At 39.6% G+C, this 21,182-nt stretch overlaps 1 protein-coding gene across 1 annotated transcript in view; it reads right to left on the minus strand.

Annotated features, from left to right (window-relative positions):
- Positions 1-820: 820 nt before the first annotated feature.
- The window catches only part of pex13 (peroxisomal biogenesis factor 13), a 92,407-nt gene continuing 72,045 nt past the window's right edge, over positions 821-21,182 (minus strand). The window contains exons 3-4 of the mRNA XM_028820884.2: positions 8,833-8,958; positions 821-3,733 (exon numbers count right to left, since the gene is read on the minus strand). Coding sequence (XP_028676717.2) covers positions 3,417-3,733; positions 8,833-8,958 — 443 coding nt within the window. The 3' untranslated portion in view covers positions 821-3,416. The remainder of the gene's footprint in view (positions 3,734-8,832; positions 8,959-21,182) is intronic.

Raw genomic sequence — 21,182 nt, forward strand, 5'->3', positions numbered from 1 at the left:
GAGTCTTCAGGATGTTTGTAAAGTATAAAAGAACATGAATTTTGCAACCAGCCATGACTAACTGTGGCGTAATTCAACTAAAAATCAATGATCCATGTATCTCTCTCAAGTGTACTCTGGGCAAGATCCTGAGCTCATCAAATGTTTGCAGTGCTAGGTCACGTCTTAGGACTGACTGTTCTACAATTAATCCCAATGGGGGCAAAAATACTTATATACCTTTAATAGCCTTGGAAGTAAAATTACTCCTAATGCCTTAACAGTATTATTTGGACTAGTACCAGATGGAATAAAGGCATGCTATAAAATACCAGTTGTGCAAGTGAGAGAGATAGAAAAGTTAGTTGGGTAGCTTCTCAGCCATCTGCCAATAGCGTCCCTTGTATGAAATCAACTGGGCAAACCAACTGAGGAAGCATGTACCAGAAATTAAAAGACCCATTGTCCTCAGAAATCCGCGAACCAGCAAAAAATCCGCGATATATATTTAAATATGCTTACATATAAAATCCGCGATAGAGTGAAGCCGCGAAAGGCGAAGCGCGATATAGCGAAGGATCACTGTAATCCACCTTTGTGCCTCAGCTGGAAAGTAATGTTCTATATTATCACAAAACTCAAACGTGAGAATTTAGATTTTTGTCCATTTTTTACTGTTTTATCATGTACAAACTACTATTTTAGATGTGACTCACTACTCATATAAGCTTTCTTTTTCAGGAGGAAGTTGAGTGACAAGTTTTACCGGTTGTCTTTGGATTGATCAAGCTTGCTATGTTATTTGCAGTTGCTTGAATGGGCTGCGCTTTTATTAAATTCCATCTCCTAAATAAAAGAATGATGAAACAGCTGACTATATTGTATAAATAGTAGAAAATGTTGAAACTATGCTTAAGTAGATGAGAAAGCATGTTATAGTGCTAAGTTATTTGTATGATCATCAAGTCTGCAATACAATGTTCAACAGTGAAACTGAAATTGGCCCAAAAAAACAAAAGTAAATATCAAAACTAGATACATGTATGCAACTGGTAAATATCGTACCCTTTTAACTTTAACTGTCATCTTCAAGTGCATTGCACACTATGCTGAGCAAATTAAAGGCTGACTTCACCAAGAATACAAATTTATACATGTTTAGCACATTTCTGAGACCCTCTTCATATACTTAAATGCAGTACTGTTCCCTTTTGAACAGAGGAAGGAATAAGTAAGTGTTTTGTAGGGGAAACATAAAAACTCCTCTTCAAAATGATCATTGATATGGTAAACCTTCATCAAATATTTTTAAAATAAAAAGAGGTCAACTGGAATTTTACCCAGTGTAAGCTACTTCAATGCAACTAAAACTGAAAAGCAGCAATGAATAAATTACCTGCTTACAGATGGAATGATAAAATCTGAGGCCTGTGATGGACTTTGGCCCTATTCAGGGTTGGTTACTGTCTAGTGCCTGATGCAACCCAGATAAACTCAACCCTGTATTGAATTAAGCAGGTTTGAGAATGGCATGTCCTCAAGCAGCATATCCAGAAAAATTAAGTTCCCCCGAGAATGAATAACTGATTCAATCAACCAGCATGATCAGGTGCTGCCCTCCGGTGGCCATTGAAGTCTTCCACATGACTAATCCATCCCTGTTAACACCTAAACAAGTAAAACTCATACCAAAGTCAACAATTACTTTTGGTTAGGATTGTGTATTTTTAATTGAATCTGCAATAGATATAAAATATGTGTATTATATATTAAAAGTCATTCTGGCCTGTACACAAGCAAGCTGCAGGATCCATTACACCATAGTATTCAATCTGAGATGTAAAGGACTATGTTAACTTAAAATCAAGTGGATTATAATGATTCTTGACTTCTTGGTTTACTTCTGAATCATGCCAATATGTAATCCAGATGTAAGCAATGGGCAGCCTCAACTATGAAAGCTCAATTAAATTATGCTCTGGTTAAATGCACTATAAATCTTGAAAACCTGGGTTTAATATGCGTGCAATTACCTTAACTCTGGTAACCATGGGAAAGATGCAATTACAATGAAACATATGAACACAGAACATGATTGTAAATTAAAATTATCTCAACAATCTAAAGCCTTTTTTTCTTGTATACATTCTAAAATAATTATCTTTTAAGCAAAAAAGCAAAGCAAACTTCATTTTAAAGTGTTTTTACACACTGGGAGGTGATAAGTAATCACTCATGGTTTACTCTTGAATGGTCAAAACTATGGGACATGAGAGAATGCTTCCTTTCAATATTGGGTGACTGCAACAGTGCATTTATAGCTGGCATATACACAAAAAGAACACAATTTCAAGATGCACAGAAACACGTAAATGTAGAAAGTGAAAAAATGTTGATACTCAGCTTGTAAAAAGAAAAAAAAAATTGCAATGTAACACTCTTCAATGCATCTCGGCTCATATTTAATATTAGCTCCCCTTAACTACCCTGTCTAATCACCTACTAATGGTAATGTTTGGTCTGGGTCAAAATGTAAATTAAAAACTTTTAAGCAGAAAGCAGATAACAGAACATGTGAACTTTTTCACTGTACATTTACAGACACGTCTGTCTATTCACAGCACAATATAATAACTTCAAACCTACCTGATCCAATTCAGCTTGGAAAGGAACCAAAGCATATTCCTGCATCAGGCAAAAGGCAGGAAACAGAGACTGTGAAGAACTAGAGCTTTTTCTAGCAGCATCAGACATGACCAAAAAACCAAACTTGAAAAAGACCTTAGTCAATTTTTTAAAACCAAATACATCTTTTGGATAAGGCAAAACTCCTATGAACAAAGTAAGAACATGCAAACTGCACACGGACAGTGATCAGACTGGGAATAGCTCCTACGCACCCTGAATATGTGAGACGGAAACACTGACCACTGCACCAGAGTACTACCCTGACAGGAAACATGAAGTCTAAATAAACATAGGGATTATTTAAAAGTGTAAATTAAACTACCTCCTGATTAGAGGATTGATGTTTACCTTAAACATGCACAAGGAAAAAAATTCCACTTGGGCGATTTAACTGTATATAAATGAAGAAACCACACCAACTGCTATGATACAACTTTTAGTGCATAAATAATTTACAGTAATTTTATTTTTTTCATTTTCTATATGGCAATTTTCTGTAATTTTTACCATCAACGTTGGGAAGTGCAAAATGTTTGATATACACTAAAATCCTGTTTTTCCATCTTGTTTCCTTCTTCAAAATACTACATACTTTTTAATTTTCTGAAGGTTACACAAAAACACACAATACTGCAATTTCAATATAACTACCTGTCCTCAACCATTAGGACCATATTAAACAATCCAGGATTTCAATTTCTATCATCATCCATATAAGTAATATTTAAATTGACAAAAAGGGAAAAAAATCATAGCTCTACTTTATCAGGAATAGTAATAACCGAATCTAAAGCAGGGTTCTGGTTTGACTCTACTGGTACAGATGTGAATAATTCCTCGAAATCTTTGTCCTGACCAGCTACCGCCTCCACTGACCGGGAGCTTGTTGCTCCACAGGTCTGCTCGGTGTTATTTGAAGAAGACTGTTGCTGTGCTGTTCTTCCCAGCTCTCCTTGCCTTCTTCCTCGTCTCTTTCCCAATATTTTCACATAGTTCGCTGGTATGAGTCCAGTTATCTGTCCATCCAGGCTTGCTAGCAACCAGCCACGCACTCGTGGTTGTTGTTCTAGGGAAAATCCAATACAAACAAGAATCAATTACATTTGTAACATCTAAATTACGTACAGTGAGATTAGTTCCATAACTGGATGATTATCACTTAAACATGAAACAAAATGCTTTAAAGTATTGATTCTGATTCAGTGTCTTAAAAACTTTTTGGCCTAGCAATGTTAAATATCATGGTCATTTCTTAAAACACCTCAAAAAGAATAAGAAAATTCAAGAAATTACTAACCAAGAAAAATGCTCTGCCCACAGTCTTATAGAGAGCAAATTTAAAGACCAGACTATAATTTTCAGTTAATAAACATATCAAGGTTCTGTCAATATTACACTTTTGTAGCTGTCCTTTGGTTTCTCCAATTGATGCCACTGCAGCCCTGTTACAATAACTTAAGCCTCCCCCAAATATCAAGAAAGCCTCATCAGTTTTCTGTCTGTTATTTATGGTTTAATGTGGCATGTTTAATTTTGTAACGAGAAGCCACTGAAGTTAAAAAGGTAAAATTAGGTCCCGAGACCATAAAGGTTGAGAAACATTGCTCCTGGACACCTGGATAGAGGTAAATTGAAAGGAATCCTCAGAAAGCGAGGGCATACAATACAAGGTGAGACAGAAAAATAACCGGATTGGTTAAAAAAAAAAAAAAAACATTTATTGATGAATTGCAGCATTCTAAACAATTTCACCTTCTATATTCTCCCCCTCCCGATCTCTACACCGCTCCATACGCATCTTCCATTGATTCAAACAGTGCCTGAAATCATCTTGCTTGAGGCTCTTCAACAGGCTTGCCGTTTCTGTCTTCACTTTATCCATTGAAGAAAAATGTGTTCCCTTCAGGTCACTTTTGATTTTCGGGATCAAGTAAAAATCACAGGGAGCTAAACTGGGCAAATAAGGAGGATGTTTGAGGACAGGAATGTTTTTGTCAGTCAAAAACTGCTTTACGGAAAAAGCATTGTGCGCGGGAGCCTTGTCTTGTCTTCCTGTTCGCTTTTTTCACCCTACATTGTTGTGGCAACTCATGTAGTGATTGTTGTGCAAATACAGACTGGGCAATTCAAAGGATATATTCAGCCAATCGGCGGTTTGAGAGGGCGTGTAGGAGTGAATATAGATCTATGATTCATGTTCGGCCGACCTCCGGACAGTTTTCCAGGAAAGCTCAAAGCCCAGTCCGGTTATTTTTGTGTCTCACCTTGTATATTAAATGCCTTACTTACTACTTACACACACACACACACACACACACACACACACACACACACACACACACACACACACACACACACACACACACACACACACACACACACACACACATATACACACACACACACACTGTGGTGGACGGCTAGAGCCGTTGCCCGGCCAGGACACCTCTTCTGTATATGGTCTGGGGGGACAAATATGGACTGAACAGTACCTCCCCCAGGATGCTGAATGGGTGGCAGTGGTGCCTCGGATTCCCGCAGGGCTCCATAGGAGATGGAGTTCTCTACAACCCTGTTGGGATCCAGGGGTGCCGCAAGGGGGCTCTTCCCCCACACCTGTAAGTGGAGTCGGAAATAGGTCGTTAAACACCTGAAGCACTTCCGGGTGGGCTATAAAAGGAACCAGCAGATACCACTACGGGAGCCAGAGTCGGGAGGAGAGGGACTAAGCTTGCCGGAGAGGAGTAGCGAAGATAGAGAGTGAAGAAGTATTGTGATTGGGAATTGTGCTTTGGACTGTGTTGTAGGCCCGTGGGGATGGGGAAGACTTTCCACACAAGCGAAGAAAAAATAAAAGCACTTTGTTTTAGTAGTGTGCCTCCAGTGTGTTGGGTTAAGCGCTGGTATAGTGCCATCTATTGTCACAACATATATATAATATATATATAGTGGGTTGAAAAAATATTTGACCCCCTCTGGAAAGCCACCGTATTTCCATCTTATATCATTACAATCTATAAAAATCACAAATGCAGAGTATAACAGTAAACTTTTATTTCTCTGTGTACATATTTTGAAACATTTAGAGCTTGGTGAACTAAAGAAATGCAAATTGACAGTCAGGTTGTGAAAAATGCTGTTGAAAAAGTAATTGACCCCTTCACATGACAAAGTCAATACTTGGTAGCAGCACCCTTTGTGGCAATAACTGCTTGCAATCGCTTTGGATAGTCATCTACAAGCTTAGCACATCTGGATGGAGGTCATCTTTCCCATTCTTCGTTACAGAACTGCTTCAAGTCTGAAGGCTTTCGTTGGTGAACTGCAATTATGAGATCACTCCACAAATTTTCAATCTGATTCACATCTGGACTCTGGCTCACTGCAAAACCTGGATCTTCTTTTTGTCAAACCATGCTTTGGTTACTTTTGCACATTGTTTCGGGCCATTGTCCTGCTGAAAATGGTAGCATCATCAGAGTCCCAATTTCATGGCTGACGTTTGAAGGTTTTCTTCCAAAATCTGGATATACAGTGCATCCGGAAAGTATTCATAGCGCATCACTTTTTCCACATTTTGTTATGTTACAGCCTTATTCCAAAATGGATTAAATTTATTACACCAAAGAGTTCAATCTTTGTCTCATCAGATCAGAGAATTTTCTTTCTCATGGTCTGAGAGTCCTTCCGGTGCCTTTTGGCAAACTCCAGGCGGTCTGCCATGTGCCTTTTACTAAGGAGTGGCTTCCGTCTGGCCACTCTGCCATACAGGCCTGATTGGTGGGTTGCTGCAGAGATGGTTGTCCTTCTGGAAGGTTCTCCTCTCTCCACAGAGGACCTCTGGAGCTCTGACAGAGTGACCATCGGGTTCTCAGTCACCTCCCTGACTAAGGCCCTGCTTCCCCCGATCGCTCAGTTTAGATGGCCGGCCAGCTCTAGGAAGAGTCCTGGTGGTTTCGAACTTCTTCCACTTACGGATGATGGAGGCCACTATGCTCATTGGGACCTTCAAAGCAGCAGAAATTTTTCTGCAACCTTCCCCAGATTTTGCCTCGAGACAATCCTGTCTCGGAGGTCTACAGACAATTCCTTTGACTTCATGCTTGGTTTGTGCTCTGACATGCACTGTCAACTGTGGGACCTTATATAGACAGGTGTGTGCCTTTCCAAATCATGTCCAATCAACTGAATTTACCACAGGTGGACTCCAATTAAGCTGCAGAAACATCTCAAGGATGATCAGGGGAAACAGGATGCACCTGAGCTCAATTTTGAGCTTCATGGCAAAGGCTGTGAATACTTACGTAATTTGCAAAAATCTCAAGTAAACTTTTTTCATGTTGTCATTATGGGGTGTTGTGTGTAGAATTCTGAGGAAAAAAATGAATTTAATCCATTTTGGAATAAGGCTGTAACATAACAAAATGTGGAAAAAGTGATGCACTGTGAATACTTTCCGGATGCACTGTACTTCTTACTAACCATTCTTCCTTCAATACAGACAAGGGACCCAGTACCCACCCTAGAGAAGCAGCCCCAAAGCATGATGCTCCCCCCATCATGCTTGATGGTAGGTATGGTGTTTGCTGGATCACTGGCAGTCCCTTCCATCCACCAGGCAAACACCTTTGTGTTGAGGCCAAAAAGTTCAATTTTGGTCTCATCAGATCAAAGTACATGACTCCAGAATGCAGGACTCTTGTCAAGCTGTCAGCGAATTCTAATCGAGCTTTCAGATGACATTTTTTTAGTAGTGACTTTTTCCTGGCAACTCTGCCATACAGCCCCCCTCTGTGTAAAACCTTCGATATTGTAGTCTTGTGCACATCCACTCCAGCTCCAGATACTGAGCTTTGCAGGTCACTGAGAGTCACCTTATGATTTGCTCTTACTTCTCTGATTAGTTTTCTTGACATTTTCTTTTCTTATTTTAACAGGGCAGCCTGTCCTAGGCCGGTTCACTATGCTTCCAGTAGTCTTCCACTTCGCTTTGATGGCCTTCACAGTGGACATACTGAGGCTAAGGAGTTTGGCAGTCTTCTTGGCACCATTGCCATCTTTAAACTTCTTAATCACAGTGGTTCTCAAGTCATTAAAAAGTTCCCTTGTCTTCATTTTTGTCAGTTTGAGGTTTCACCAAATAAGCCACTCGTACTGATTTCTCAGTTGTATGTTTCGAAGAACTGGCCTAAATAATCACTTACAGACCAGTCAACAAGCTAGAGGATTCATTGCTTGATTGTTTACACCTGTTTTCATTACCCTTATTGCATTGGTAACAATCATGCAGTCTTCTCTAAGCTATTTGGGGTCGAATACTGTGAATTTCCCCTTGAGATTAATAAAGTATCTATCTATTCAACAGCAGATTTCACTGATATGTTCTTTATCCTTGCAGCATAATTTGATTTTCAGGATTTTTTAGTAAAAATGTATTGTCCAAGAGGTCCTCATTTATATGTAACAGTATGAAACTAAAGATGTATTTTCAAAGAAAAATATTACAGGAAATTTAAACTTTGTCTAGGGGTCGAATACTTCTTCAACCCACTGTATATATTTATGTGTGTGTGTGTGTGTATTCAATAAAAGTATAAGGAAATGAGAAATTTAAATTTGAAGTAATTTTTGTACAGATCCTGTGTCAAAACTGATTAAATATTTCATTGTCACCGGAGATCATCATGCATGCAGAGTCTAAAATTATTTTGGTAAAAGTGGGCAAAACATTGATTCCAAATTTTGACCCAGACAAACAGAGGGTCAAGCTGAATAAAACTGTGTAATAATAATAATAAAAAAACTAATAATAAAACTAAACAAAAAATAGATATAGTCCACAGACCATTAAAAAGACACAGAATCTTTGTGTATATGTAGACTATTCAATGTTAAAATAAAAAAATAAATATATTCAAAGAAGTATTCTTCCCATTTACTGCATAAAATATCACTCAATATATTTAGATATGAAACAATAATCCAAATGAGAAATGTTGAGGACAAAGAAAAAAGAAATACTAATATAAAAGTTGTACTTATAGGAAGACCAAAGAAAACTTTCTTTGAAAAGAAAGTGCAACTAGAAGGGAAAAAAGAAAATGTACAATTACACATAATGCACAAGAGTGCTTTTCAAAATTAAAATCAACAGATTTTACTTACCTTTAGGAGCTAAATTTAACATATCCCCAGTATGAAAAGAAATTTCCTCATCTGAAGCAGCATTGAAGTCAAATTCTGCTCTTGCAACCACATGATCATCATCTCCATTTGCCCAGTTTGTAGTCACTTTGGGAGGGAGACAAAAACACTAATTACATTACATTATTTAAAAATACTGTCACTCTTATCAAGACTGGCATGTGAATGCTGTTACACAAACATATTTCAATATAGGTTATAGTGTCATGTTTGAGTCTCCATTTCAAAATGTACTGTACAATGAGTTAAGCTACAAGAAACCTTTTCTAGTTTGCATGATGTTAAAAGTGATCAGAGCTGGGACTGCTGCTGTTTTTAAAAATCTGAATAAGAATATAACAAACAAGCTGATTAAGTATGATCACACATGAAAACTATGGGGATTAAGAGAGAACTTAAGATTCAACAAAACCATTATATGAGGATGTTCACATAATTCTGACTTTGGAAGATATTTGGATGATAAGTACAATATTAGTTAAATGTAAAGCTTTAAATATAGTATGTTGGGGCTGGAAGAAAAATTCATGTACAAATTGCAATTCTGAACTACAGCGATTAATTGTCAATCTGATTAAAAGATCAATTTTTAAATGAAGAAAAAAAAAGTGCTGACATACAAAATTCAACCAGGTGCAAACACAAGTAAACCATAACATTTGATTAATTACTATGGACAGGCATGCTCCCAACCTCCCTCTCTCTCTCTATAGGGAGTTAAATATCAGCTGCATGTAAGAAGGCCATTGCCATGATAACAGGTTACTGATGTTGTTATCAAAATCAGAATGCACAGTTTTACTGTATTTATTCTGCTGCAATAAGAACCATGTGTGGCTACTGCACAAGGACTTACTTCGCTGAAAGAACGCACATTGTGAAAATATTTCAACAAGAGAACATGACTGATCAAAGCCGTTGACAGAATTTTGCACTGCCATCGCAATTAAAAGCCTGGACTCACTTTTGATTTCAATGAAGAACTTGAGATGACTACAGTCTTATGCAAAATTTGCCATAGCAAAGTCAAGTACTGTGGTAATACTACTAATATTCGCGTGCCTCATGCTTGACACCAGCCGGAGATAAACTCTGATGGCGAGGAGCCGACAGCTATGCCAAGTAAGTAGCAAACTTTGGACACAACTTTAAATGAATTCCCTCGTGTGATAAGGCAAAACAGATAACCAAGTCTATTGCATATTATATTTGTGAGGACCTTCGTCCATACACTATAGTAGAAAATGCAGGATTCCATGACATGATTTATACTCTCGAGCCGAGGTATGTTATTCCATCACGACACTTTTTCTCTGATACATCAGTCCTTAAATTATACAATGAGGTTAAATCGGAATTAAAATAGTTACTCTGTAAAGAGTAAAGGGTTGCCCTGACATGTGACTCATAGACTTCGTGAAACACACAGTGTTATATTACAGTAACATTGCATCATATGACTGAAGAATGGTACGTTCTATAAATCCTAGTCAAGTATGAAAGTCAATCCAGGGCTAAAATGGCTGAGCTACTTAATAATGTCACTGCGGAATTGGGATTTAAATTTGAATAAAATGACAGTGTTAGTTACCAACAACATGGCGAATGCGCTTGTTGCAGCTCAGGTAGCCGGCTTTCTTCATGTTAAATGTTATGCACATACATTAAACTTGCCGGTTCAGTGTACACTTAAACTACTGGCTGTCACGTGCCTACAACGATGAATAAGAAGCATCACTGTTTTTTCCACAGAAGTACCCAAGGCTTTCAAGCGTTGCAGCAAAAACAGATATTATTGGATCTTCCACAGCACAGGCTGATGACTGAGGTGCCAAAGCAGTGGAACAGTGTACACGATATGGCTGAACATTAACCTTGAGTAACAACCAGGAATCACTGTTGCACTACTGTCCCCGGAGGTGAGGAAGAATGAGATTATGACATTCACAGATCAGATGTAACAGAAGATTTGTACAGCAACTGAAGCCAGTAAAAGTGTCCACTTGTAGTATATCAGATGACAATAACCCCCATATTTTCAGTCACTGCCCCACTTCATGCACAGCTTCTGCAGGGCAAACAAGGCAGTCTGGGAGATAACCTCTTTGTTAGAGACATAAAAGATGCTCTTCACTAGGACCTGGACAAATGGTGTGTGATCAGGAGATGGTCACACTTTATGTGGCATCAGTCACTGATGCAACTTTTATATGACTACTATTCATGTCAGAGAAAGTGACAAGAAACCTATACAAAAACGGTCCACAAAGCTGCAGCAGTGGAGCAGCAGCAAGCATATCAGGTAAACTAAAATTCATGAAAGTCTGTCAAATATTAAAGGCTCACAATACAGTTTAAAAGTTGTTTCTTTTCAGTTGATGACTGTGCATTCAGACTATAGCAGTGCATCTCTCAGTGGGTGTGTTGGTGCACAAGTGCAAGGTGTATACTTTTTTTTTTTTTTCCTAACAACTGCATTTTTTGTTTGTTGGTTATTCAGAAGGAAGAGTCATGGTCAGAATTGGAGGATCATTGCTTTAGAAAACTTATACCAGCCTATTCCGAGGAAGAGGAGAACTCCCATTCACCTGCCAAGAAAAAGTGTCTTATGTTCTGGTTGATTTACTTGGCAGCACTTTTGAATATGTTGGTGAGACACCTACCAAGTCTTCCTTAGAAAAAGCAGATGAGGAGATGAAAAGGTATAAAGAAGCTACACCTCTGTCTATTTCTAGAAACCCCTTGGAGTCCTGGAAAAGACTTCAATCAGAGTTCCCTCTCCTGACCAAACTAGCTAAGCAAGTACAGTGGTGTGAAAAACTATTTGCCCCCTTCCTGATTTCTTATTCTTTTGCATGTTTGTCACACAAAATGTTTCTGATCATCAAACACATTTAACCATTAGTTAAATATAACACAAGTAAACACAAAATGCAGTTTTTAAATGATGGCTTTTATTATTTAGGGAGAAAAAAAATCCAAACCTACATGGCCCTGTGTGAAAAAGTAATTGCCCCCCTGTTAAAAAATAACCTAACTGTGGTGTATCACACCTGAGTTCAATTTCCGTAGCCACCCCCAGGCCTGATTACTGCCACACCTGTTTCAATCAAGAAATCACTTAAATAGGAGCTGCTTGACACATGACACAGAGAAGTAGACCAAAAGCACCTCAAAAGCTAGACATCATGCCAAGATCCAAAGAAATTCAGGAACAAATGAGAACAGAAGTAATTGAGATCTATCAGTCTGGTAAAGGTTATAAAGCCATTTCTAAAGCTTTGGGACTCCAGCGAACCACAGTGAGAGCCATTATCCACAAATGGCAAAAACATGGAACAGTGGTGAACCTTCCCAGGAGTGGCCGGCCGACCAAAATTACCCCAAGAGCGCAGAGACGACTCATCCGAGAGGTCACAAAAGACCCCAGGACAACGTCTAAAGAACTGCAGGCCTCACTTGCCTCAATTAAGGTCAGTGTTCACGACTCCACCATAAAAAGAGACTGGGCAAAAACGGCCTGCATGGCAGATTTCCAAGACGCAAACCACTGTTAAGCAAAAAGAACATTAGGGCTCGTCTCAATTTTGCTAAGAAACATCTCAATGATTGCCAAGACTTTTGGGAAAATACCTTGTGGACTGATGAGACAAAAGTTGAACTTTTTGGAAGGCAAATGTCCCGTTACATCTGGCGTAAAAGGAACACAGCATTTCAGAAAAAGAACATCATACCAACAGTAAAATATGGTGGTGGTAGTGTGATGGTCTGGGGTTGTTTTGCTGCTTCAGGACCTGGAAGGCTTGCTGTGATAGATGGAACCATGAATTCTACTGTCTACCAAAAAATCCTGGAGGAGAATGTCCGGCCATCTGTTCGTCAACTCAAGCTGAAGCGATCTTGGGTGCTGCAACAGGACAATGACCCAAAACACACCAGCAAATCCACCTCTGAATGGCTGAAGAAAAACAAACTGAAGACTTTGGAGTGGCCTAGTCAAAGTCCTGACCTGAATCCAATTGAGATGCTATGGCATGACCTTAAAAAGGTGGTTCATGCTAGAAAACCCTCAAATAAAGCTGAATTACAACAATTTTGCAAAGATGAGTGGGCCAAAATTCCTCCAGAGCGCTGTAAAAGACTCATTGCAAGTTATCGCAAACACTTGATTGCAGTTATTGCTGCTAAGGGTGGCCCAACCAGTTATTAGGTTCAGGGGGCAATTACTTTTTCACACAGGGCCATGTAGGTTTGGATTTTTTTTTCTCCCTAAATAATAAAAACCACCATTTACAAACTGCATTTTGTGTTTACTTGTGTTATATTTGACTAATGGTTAAATGTGTTTGATGATCAGAAACATTTTGTGTGACAAACATGCAAAAGAATAAGAAATCAGGAAGGGGGCAAATAGTTTTTCACACCACTGTATTTGTGAATACCAGTGACAAATGTGTCTGCTGAACGTGTGCTCTCCACAGCAGGAGATATTATAACTGCTCAAAGAAGCACCCTGACCTACAGTGCATCCAGAAAGTATTCATAGCGCATCACTTTTTCCACATTTTGTTATGTTACAGCCTTATTCCAAAATGGATTAAATTCATTTTTTTCCTCAGAATTCTACACACAACACCCCATAATGACTATGTGAAAAAAGTTTGAGATTTTTGCAAATTTCTTTAAAATAAAAAAATTTAGAAAACACATGCACATTAAGTATTTACATCCTGTTTCCCCTGATCATCCTTGAGATGTTTCTGCAGCTTAATTGGAGTCCACCTGTGGTAAATTCAGTTGATTGGACATGATTTGGAAAGGCACACACCTGTCTTTATAAGGTCCCACAGTTGACAGTTCATGTCAGAGCACAAACCAAGCATGAAGTCAAAGGAATTGTCTGTAGACCTCCGAGACAGGATTGTCTCGAGGCACAAATCTGGGGAAGGTTACAGAAAAATTTCTGCTGCTTTGAAGGTCCCAATGAGCACAGTGGCCTCCATCATCCGTAAGTGGAAGAAGTTCGAAACCACCAGGACTCTTCCTACAGCTGGCCGGCCATCTAAACTGATCGATCAGGGGAGAAGGGCCTTAGTCAGGGAGGTGACCAAGAACCAGATGGTCACTCTGTCAGAGCTCCAGAGGTCCTCTGTGGAGAGAGGAGAACCTTCCAGAAGGACAACCATCACTGCAGTAATCCACCAATCAGGCCTGTATGGTAGAGTGGCCAGACGGAAGCCACTCCTTAGTAAAAGGCACATGGCAGCCCGCCTGGAGTTTGCCAAAAGGCAGCTGAAGGACTCTCAGACCATGAGAAAGAAAATTCTCTGGTCTGATGAGACAAACATTGAACTCTTTGGTGTGAATGCCAGGCATCATGTTTGGAGGAAACCAGGCACCGCTCATCACCAGGCCAATACCATCCCTACAGTGAAGCATAGTGGTGGCAGCATCATGCTGTGGGGATGTTTTTCAGCGGCAGGGACTGGGAGACTAGTCAGGATAAAGGGAAAGATGACTGCAGCAATGTACAGAGACATCCGGGATGAAAACCTGCTCCAGAGCGCTCTTGACCTCAGACTGGGGCGACGGTTCATCTTTCAGCAGGACAACGACCCTAAGCACACAGCCAAGATATCAAAGGAGTGGCTTCAGGACAACTCTGTGAATGTCCTTGAGTGGCCCAGCCAGAGCCCAGACATGAATCCGATTGAACATCTCTGGAGAGATCTTAAAATGGCTGTGCACTGACGCTTCCCATCCAACCTGATGGAGCTTGAGAGGTGCTGCAAAGAGGAATGGGCGAAACTGGCCAAGGATAGGTGTGCCAAGCTTGTGGCATCATATTCAAAAAGACTTGAGGCTGTAATTGCTGCCAAAGGTGCATCGACAAAGTATTGAGCTAAGGCTGTGAATACTTATGTACATGTGATTTCCATCCATCCATCCATTTTCTAACCCGCTGAATCCGAAAACAGGGTCACGGGGGTCTGCTGGAGCCAATCCCAGCCAACACAGGGCACAAGGCAGGAAACAATCCAGGGCAGGGTGCCAACCCACCACAGGACACACACAAACACACCCACACACCAAGCACACACTAGGGCCAATTTAGAATTGCCAATCCACTTAACCTGCATGTCTTTGGACTGTGGGAGGAAACCGGAGCGCCCGGAGGAAACCCACGCAGACACGGGGAGAACATGCAAACTCCACGCAGGGAGGACCCGGGAAGCGAACCCGGGTCTCCTAACTGCGAGGCAGCAGCGCTACCACTGCGCCACCGTGCCGCCCTACATGTGATTTCTCAGGTTTTTTTTTTATTTTTAATAAATTTGCAAAAACCTCAAGTAAACGTTTTTCACGTTGTCATTATGGGGTGTTGGGTGTAGAATTCTGATGAAAAAAATTAATTTAATCCATTTTGGAATAAGGCTGTAACATAACAAAATGTGGAAAAAGTGATACGCTGTGAATACTTTCTGGATGCCCTGTATATATAAAATACTAAGTAACGGGAAATGATATTTAACACTGCAAAAACAATTACACTGTTTGTAATTGATCACAACTTATCAGACCTCTAGAGATTTCTAAAACCAAACTGAAGAGCATACTCCTTCTTTTCACCAGTATATCACTGTTACTCAAGAATTGATTATTTCTTTATAGATAACAATTTCTTGCCCACGATTAAATTTTCCTACTACGACGCTATTGTTATCTCTGACCATGCCCCTTTGATCATGGAGCTCAAATTATTATACCCCATATGGTCATTTTACAGCTGGCATCTTAACCCCACTTTTATTAGCAGACGAGACCTGTACAGAGTTTATATCCAAGCAAATCGATTTTTTCTTAGAGACAATTACATTCTCAGTGGTCTCTGCACGAATACTGTGGGAAACTCTGAAGGCTTTCTTAAGAGGACAGATTATTTCACATCTCTCCAAAGAAAAATAAATTGTAAACCAAGAAGGCATCAGAGTTAATCAGTGAAATTACCAGAATAGATGAAGAACACGGCAGGTTTCCAAATGAGGCACTTTATAGGAAAAGACCAGCGTTGCATTCAGAACTCAACCTCTTGACAACAAAAGAAACAGAACAACTCATTTTTAAATCACGACATCAATACTATGAACATGGAGAGAAGGCCAATAAGATCTTAACTCAACAAATCCATAAGCAGGAAGTTCACAATGCAGTACCAGTAATTACCAACACAGACAGAGACAAAATCATTGACCATAAAAATATAATGCACACATTTAGAGACCACTGTAAGTCATTATATTCTACTGAGTTTAAAGAAGACAAGACACAACCTAATGCATTTCTGGATGCATTACAGATATCAGAACCAGATACTCTCAGTGCAGAGGAATTGGATTTACCTAAGGGACTCTCAGAATTACTACATGCTATAAACTCACTTCATAGTGGGAAAGCAGCAGGCCCTGATGGCTACCCTGTAAAATTTTATAAAAAAAAAATCAATTAAGTTAGCTCCCCTTTTATTAGCAACATTTACAGCTTGGTCCACAACAAAAATACAATCCTGCAGTACAGTGGACCCCCGAGAAGTCGCGGTTCAGAGTTCAAAGCCTCAGTCATTTGCGGATGTTTCCTTAGAACCTATCTAATAATTGTTAGTGGAAACCGCAAACATCCTCCGCAATTTTTATGGCTTTTTTCGAGGCAATATTGTACTGTAGAGAGAACAGGAAGCAAATGTAGAGGAAATGAGGCTTGGGATGCTGAAAGTAGCCAACAGAATTTGAAACTGCAACTCCCAGCAGTCCCTGCATAGGCTCTGATTGGTCTTCTGCTGAGGGTGCTGTTGGGGGTCAAAGGATGTCAGTGCAGCTTTTAAAAAGGGGACCGGTGACCGAAACCAAAAAAAAAAGTTTTTGTAATTCGTGTTTCAAGTTCCTGTCTCTCTGCCTGCCTGCCTTCTGTTGGGTTACCTGTACTTATTCGTTTTGTCCTGGATCGTTTCATGTTTGGTGTGTGGATTGTCTGCCTGTGCACATAAGGACTGTAAGTGGATTCACGGCCATCTTGCAAAGAAAGAAGCGCTCCTGAACCTGTCCATCCATCTTCACCATTTCAGGAACTAGCAGTAGGACTATCTTTACATTCCCATTCAACGTGCGGAACTCTGGATTATCTATTTTCATCATTACATTTCATGCGTTGCTGTTTTTCATGAATGTTTTTCAAGATTTACTGTGTGTGTTTTGTTGGTGCTTTGTTGTATTTAATGTGTAATCGCTGTAAGGGGAAAAGGGGTGGTACCGTTGTTTTCATTTATTTCATTTGTTTTCATTACATTCTTTATTTGCCGTTTGATTACCGGTTTGCTTTGTTTTTGTCCGTTTGTGAGTGCGTGCAGGTCAGGCCAAGGCTGAGTGCGTCCCTGGAATCTCCCCCATAAAAATAAATAAATCACCGCCTTCTTGATGGTGTAAATCTTAGCGGTACCGGACTGCTACAGAGTTATTCATTTCTCCTTGCTGCTGATTGACTGATACATCTCCAGCTGAGTGTTCTCATGTTTTTCGTTTTGTTCGTCTTAACCCTTAAACCGCCACAACCAGCTATAGTCGTTTTCCAGTGCCATCTGCAAGCATGCAGGAGCTGATCAGTCAGTGCCGTACATTCGTTGAGCAGCCAGCTCATGACCACTGCCAGCCCCTTGTGAGCAGGGGAGCTGAACGCACACCTAGAAGACACAGACACTCCTCAAAAAACCTCTCTTAAAAAACGATGATAGACTACTTTCACATTGCTCCCTTACTTGCTGGGCTTACTTGCTGTAGCTCTGTTGCGTGATATGCTTCTCGCGCTACGCATACTTAAAAGACTGAACTGCACCTGACCTTTTTGGCTGATTGCTTTGTTTCTCTCTCCTCCCCCAGACATGCTCTGCTCTTGTTGGGGGTCCCGCTACCGTTGTGCTCCCCTATGATGTTTGTCTATTCTTTAATCGAGAATTAACTGCACACTGAGCTCGTTTTACTTCTGAAAGAGACATGTTTGCTTGAAGTGTTTGAATAAAGTTCCTGTCTCTACAATCTCCTGTGTTTCTGTGCAATTCTGTGACCCAAGCGTGACACCCTGCAGCCTCGCTGTCCCTGGGATTGAGCTGCTACACTACACTAGCCTGCCAGCATCAGTGCTTATTTCTGTGTGCTTGCGTGCTGCCAGTTCAAGTGCAGTTGGCTTGGTGATTTACTTAATTTCATCCATGGCGTCAGTTGCATCTTGTACATATTGTTCCAGTAGTTTTTTTAAATAGATTTTACAGTTCATTAGCAGTGTGTAAAATGATTAGTGTTGCAATAATTGTGATGCTCTTTGCATGAAAAAAATGTGTTCCATTAAAATTTCACTTTTTCTTTGTGAATTGTAACGTTTACTTTAAGTGCAGCAAAAAGGTATTTGGCGTCCTGGGATGCATTATCCCCCAAGTATGTGGCAGTTTAAGGGTTAAAGCCCCAAGATGCTGCCGAAATGCCCTGCTCCTTCTAAGGCTTCTGGCAATGAAAACGCGCTTGCATGAATTACAGTACATATAGCGGTAACATCAGTATTTTACATTCTAGCACTGTGGGAGACATAGCAGTACAGTATACAGGTTTACCTTTACATTCTTTTATTTTTACGTAATGTATTAAGCTGAGTTTGAAATTAAATTAAAGTGTTTTGGGGGCATATTTAAGGTCTAAATTATAAAAAAATAGGCATTTTTTAACCACATCCAAAATTCACGGGTGCTCTAGGAACGTAACCCCCGCGAATTTTGGGGGTGTACTGTACTTCTTTATATTCCTTGCTTAGTACATCAGTAAATACAAGTTATCATCACTATACTAACAACCCAATTGTGCTTCATTCACTGAAAATATGGAACCAATGTGGGAATTACTTCAAGATAGAGAAGCTTTTATCTGTGGCACCTCTGCACGATAACCACCTTTTTCCACCCTCTCAAACTTACAGTTTTTAATGTTTGTAAAGCATACAGGATTAAAAAAAACTTAGAGATTTGTACATAGATGACATCTTTGCATCCTACGAGCAGTTACACTCCAAATTTAACTTTACATCAACACAATACTTCCACTACTTCCAAATTAGAAACTTTTCTAAACAAAATCTGCCCAATTTTCCTCACCTCCCACCTAATTCTATTACAGAAGAAATATTGATCAGTCTTGAGAACTCAGAGAGCATTTCTGTACTGTATAAAAGTACAGAGGGAAAAGGATCTCTTACTCAACATTTCTGAAAAGCCTTTACTTTACTATTGGCACACAGACTTACAATGCTCAATTGAAAGAATCCTAACCCTCCTCTTTCAATTCATTGGGCAACTGATATTATACACTATTTGAAATTGGAAAAAATAAAATTCTCACTTAGGAGGATCTGTTCAAAACTTTTTTAAAACCTGGCAGGATCTAAGCAATAACATTTTAGAATAAGCACTTACATTGGGGAAAAGGATTTTCTCCCCTTTATCTACTCTAAAAGTTTTACTCTGGCTGTTGGCCTTGCTCTCTTTCTCATGGGTGGGGATTGATTTGAATTTAGGCTTGTCAAATTTGACTGGCTTGAACAGTATGGTACTTGTTTTTAATAAATTCAATAAGATGTTAAAAAATACTAACAGTAACAACAGCTATACAATACTGCTATATCCATCACATAGTTATCCAACTATAATTTAAGTAAACAAATATTGTCATTCATAAATATCTAAATATAATACATGACTTGAATTTCAGACAGGGTTCCCCTATGTGTAACAAATGGGAGGATCATAATCTTGGGCAAAATTCAGCATAATGTTTATAAAGAATGATATACAGTAATGGGCTTTTTATTAACACACATTTGTGCGGTCTTTCTTGAAATATTCAGACTGGAAACTATGAATTCAATTTTAATCAACAATCTCAAGTAGTGCTTTCACAGTATAAGCATTATGGCTCATTTTCTTGGAGGTTTGTTAAAGTCTAATAAATGCAGAAGATGCATGGATGTAGTGCTGTGATGTACATTGCCCATACCATTATTGGTATCAAACAATAATAATGATTTTAGTTTTAACAGTATTTATTAATAGTTTACAACTTTTAAACTTATATGCGAGTCATAATCCTAATAATAAAATATTGGTGTTTCAGTTACATTAAGGTAGCTCAGGCTAGCTCTTTAAAATACAACTACTACTACTACTAATAATAATAATAAATAATAGGAATTCACTGCCTATGTGCGATGCAAATTCAGCAGACTCCAACATGCTCTCGCTGTCGAGTGTTACACTATGTGCACACTTGCAAAACAAAATCTTTCCAAAACTCTTTCCATTAGCATTGGAAGGCAGTGTGATATATGGCTGGCTGTTCTTCCTGGCCAATACCCCCAGGCCGCCAGGTGGAGCTCTCCCTGCAGCATGGAGGTGCCCCGAAGGCCAGCAGGGAATCCTGGACAATGGAGTTTTTATCCACAGCCCTGCTGGATACCATGGGGGCCGCTAGAGGATGCTGCAGGGAGGCCCAGAGACTCTTACGTGCCCTATAACCCAGAAGTACGTCTTAAAGTCACAGTGACAGGAGGAATGATGTGCTTCCAGGATGAAGAAGAAGAGTTTTTATCTGACCCAGAAGTGTTCCTAGTCACATGGACAGAGAGAGTGAAACACTTCTGGGTCAAGGACTATAAAAGGATCGTGGGAGATCCCAGACGTCGAGCTGAGCTGGGTGGAAGTGTGGCAACGCGTCTGGGAGAGTGGAGGATTATTGATTATTGTTTAGAGTATTAATTTATTGAGTATTGTGGAATGTAGGTGCTTTGTGCACATTGTTATTTATAAATAAAATAACATTTGGACTTTTACCTGGTGTCTGGCGTGGTGTCCGAGGGTTCAAGGGAGAGATAGCGCCCTCTATCTGTCACAGCAGATAAACACATTTTGCTGGCAGAGAAGAAAATTTGTAAATCACTGTGTAACAAGAATGTAAGTTTAATGTCACTGTGCTCTGTACAAGAAATTATTTTATAAATTCACTCACATGTGCAGGCCAAAGTTAGCACACAGGGGCTGTCAGCATTTAGAAACTGCTAGTCTAGCACTTGGAGAATAAAAGGGGACAACTGCAAAAATAGGCATTGTACTATTCCTGTATGTTAGAGATGAAATTGAATCCTTTCCTTTCCTTGTTTGAAAACCAAGGAAGGGCCTACACGTGGAGAAGACAGTATATAAGACTTGGACTGCAGCCAAACACTTC

The sequence above is a fragment of the Erpetoichthys calabaricus genome, chromosome 15, assembly GCF_900747795.2.
Source record: "Erpetoichthys calabaricus chromosome 15, fErpCal1.3, whole genome shotgun sequence".
Lineage (NCBI taxonomy): Eukaryota > Metazoa > Chordata > Cladistia > Polypteriformes > Polypteridae > Erpetoichthys > Erpetoichthys calabaricus.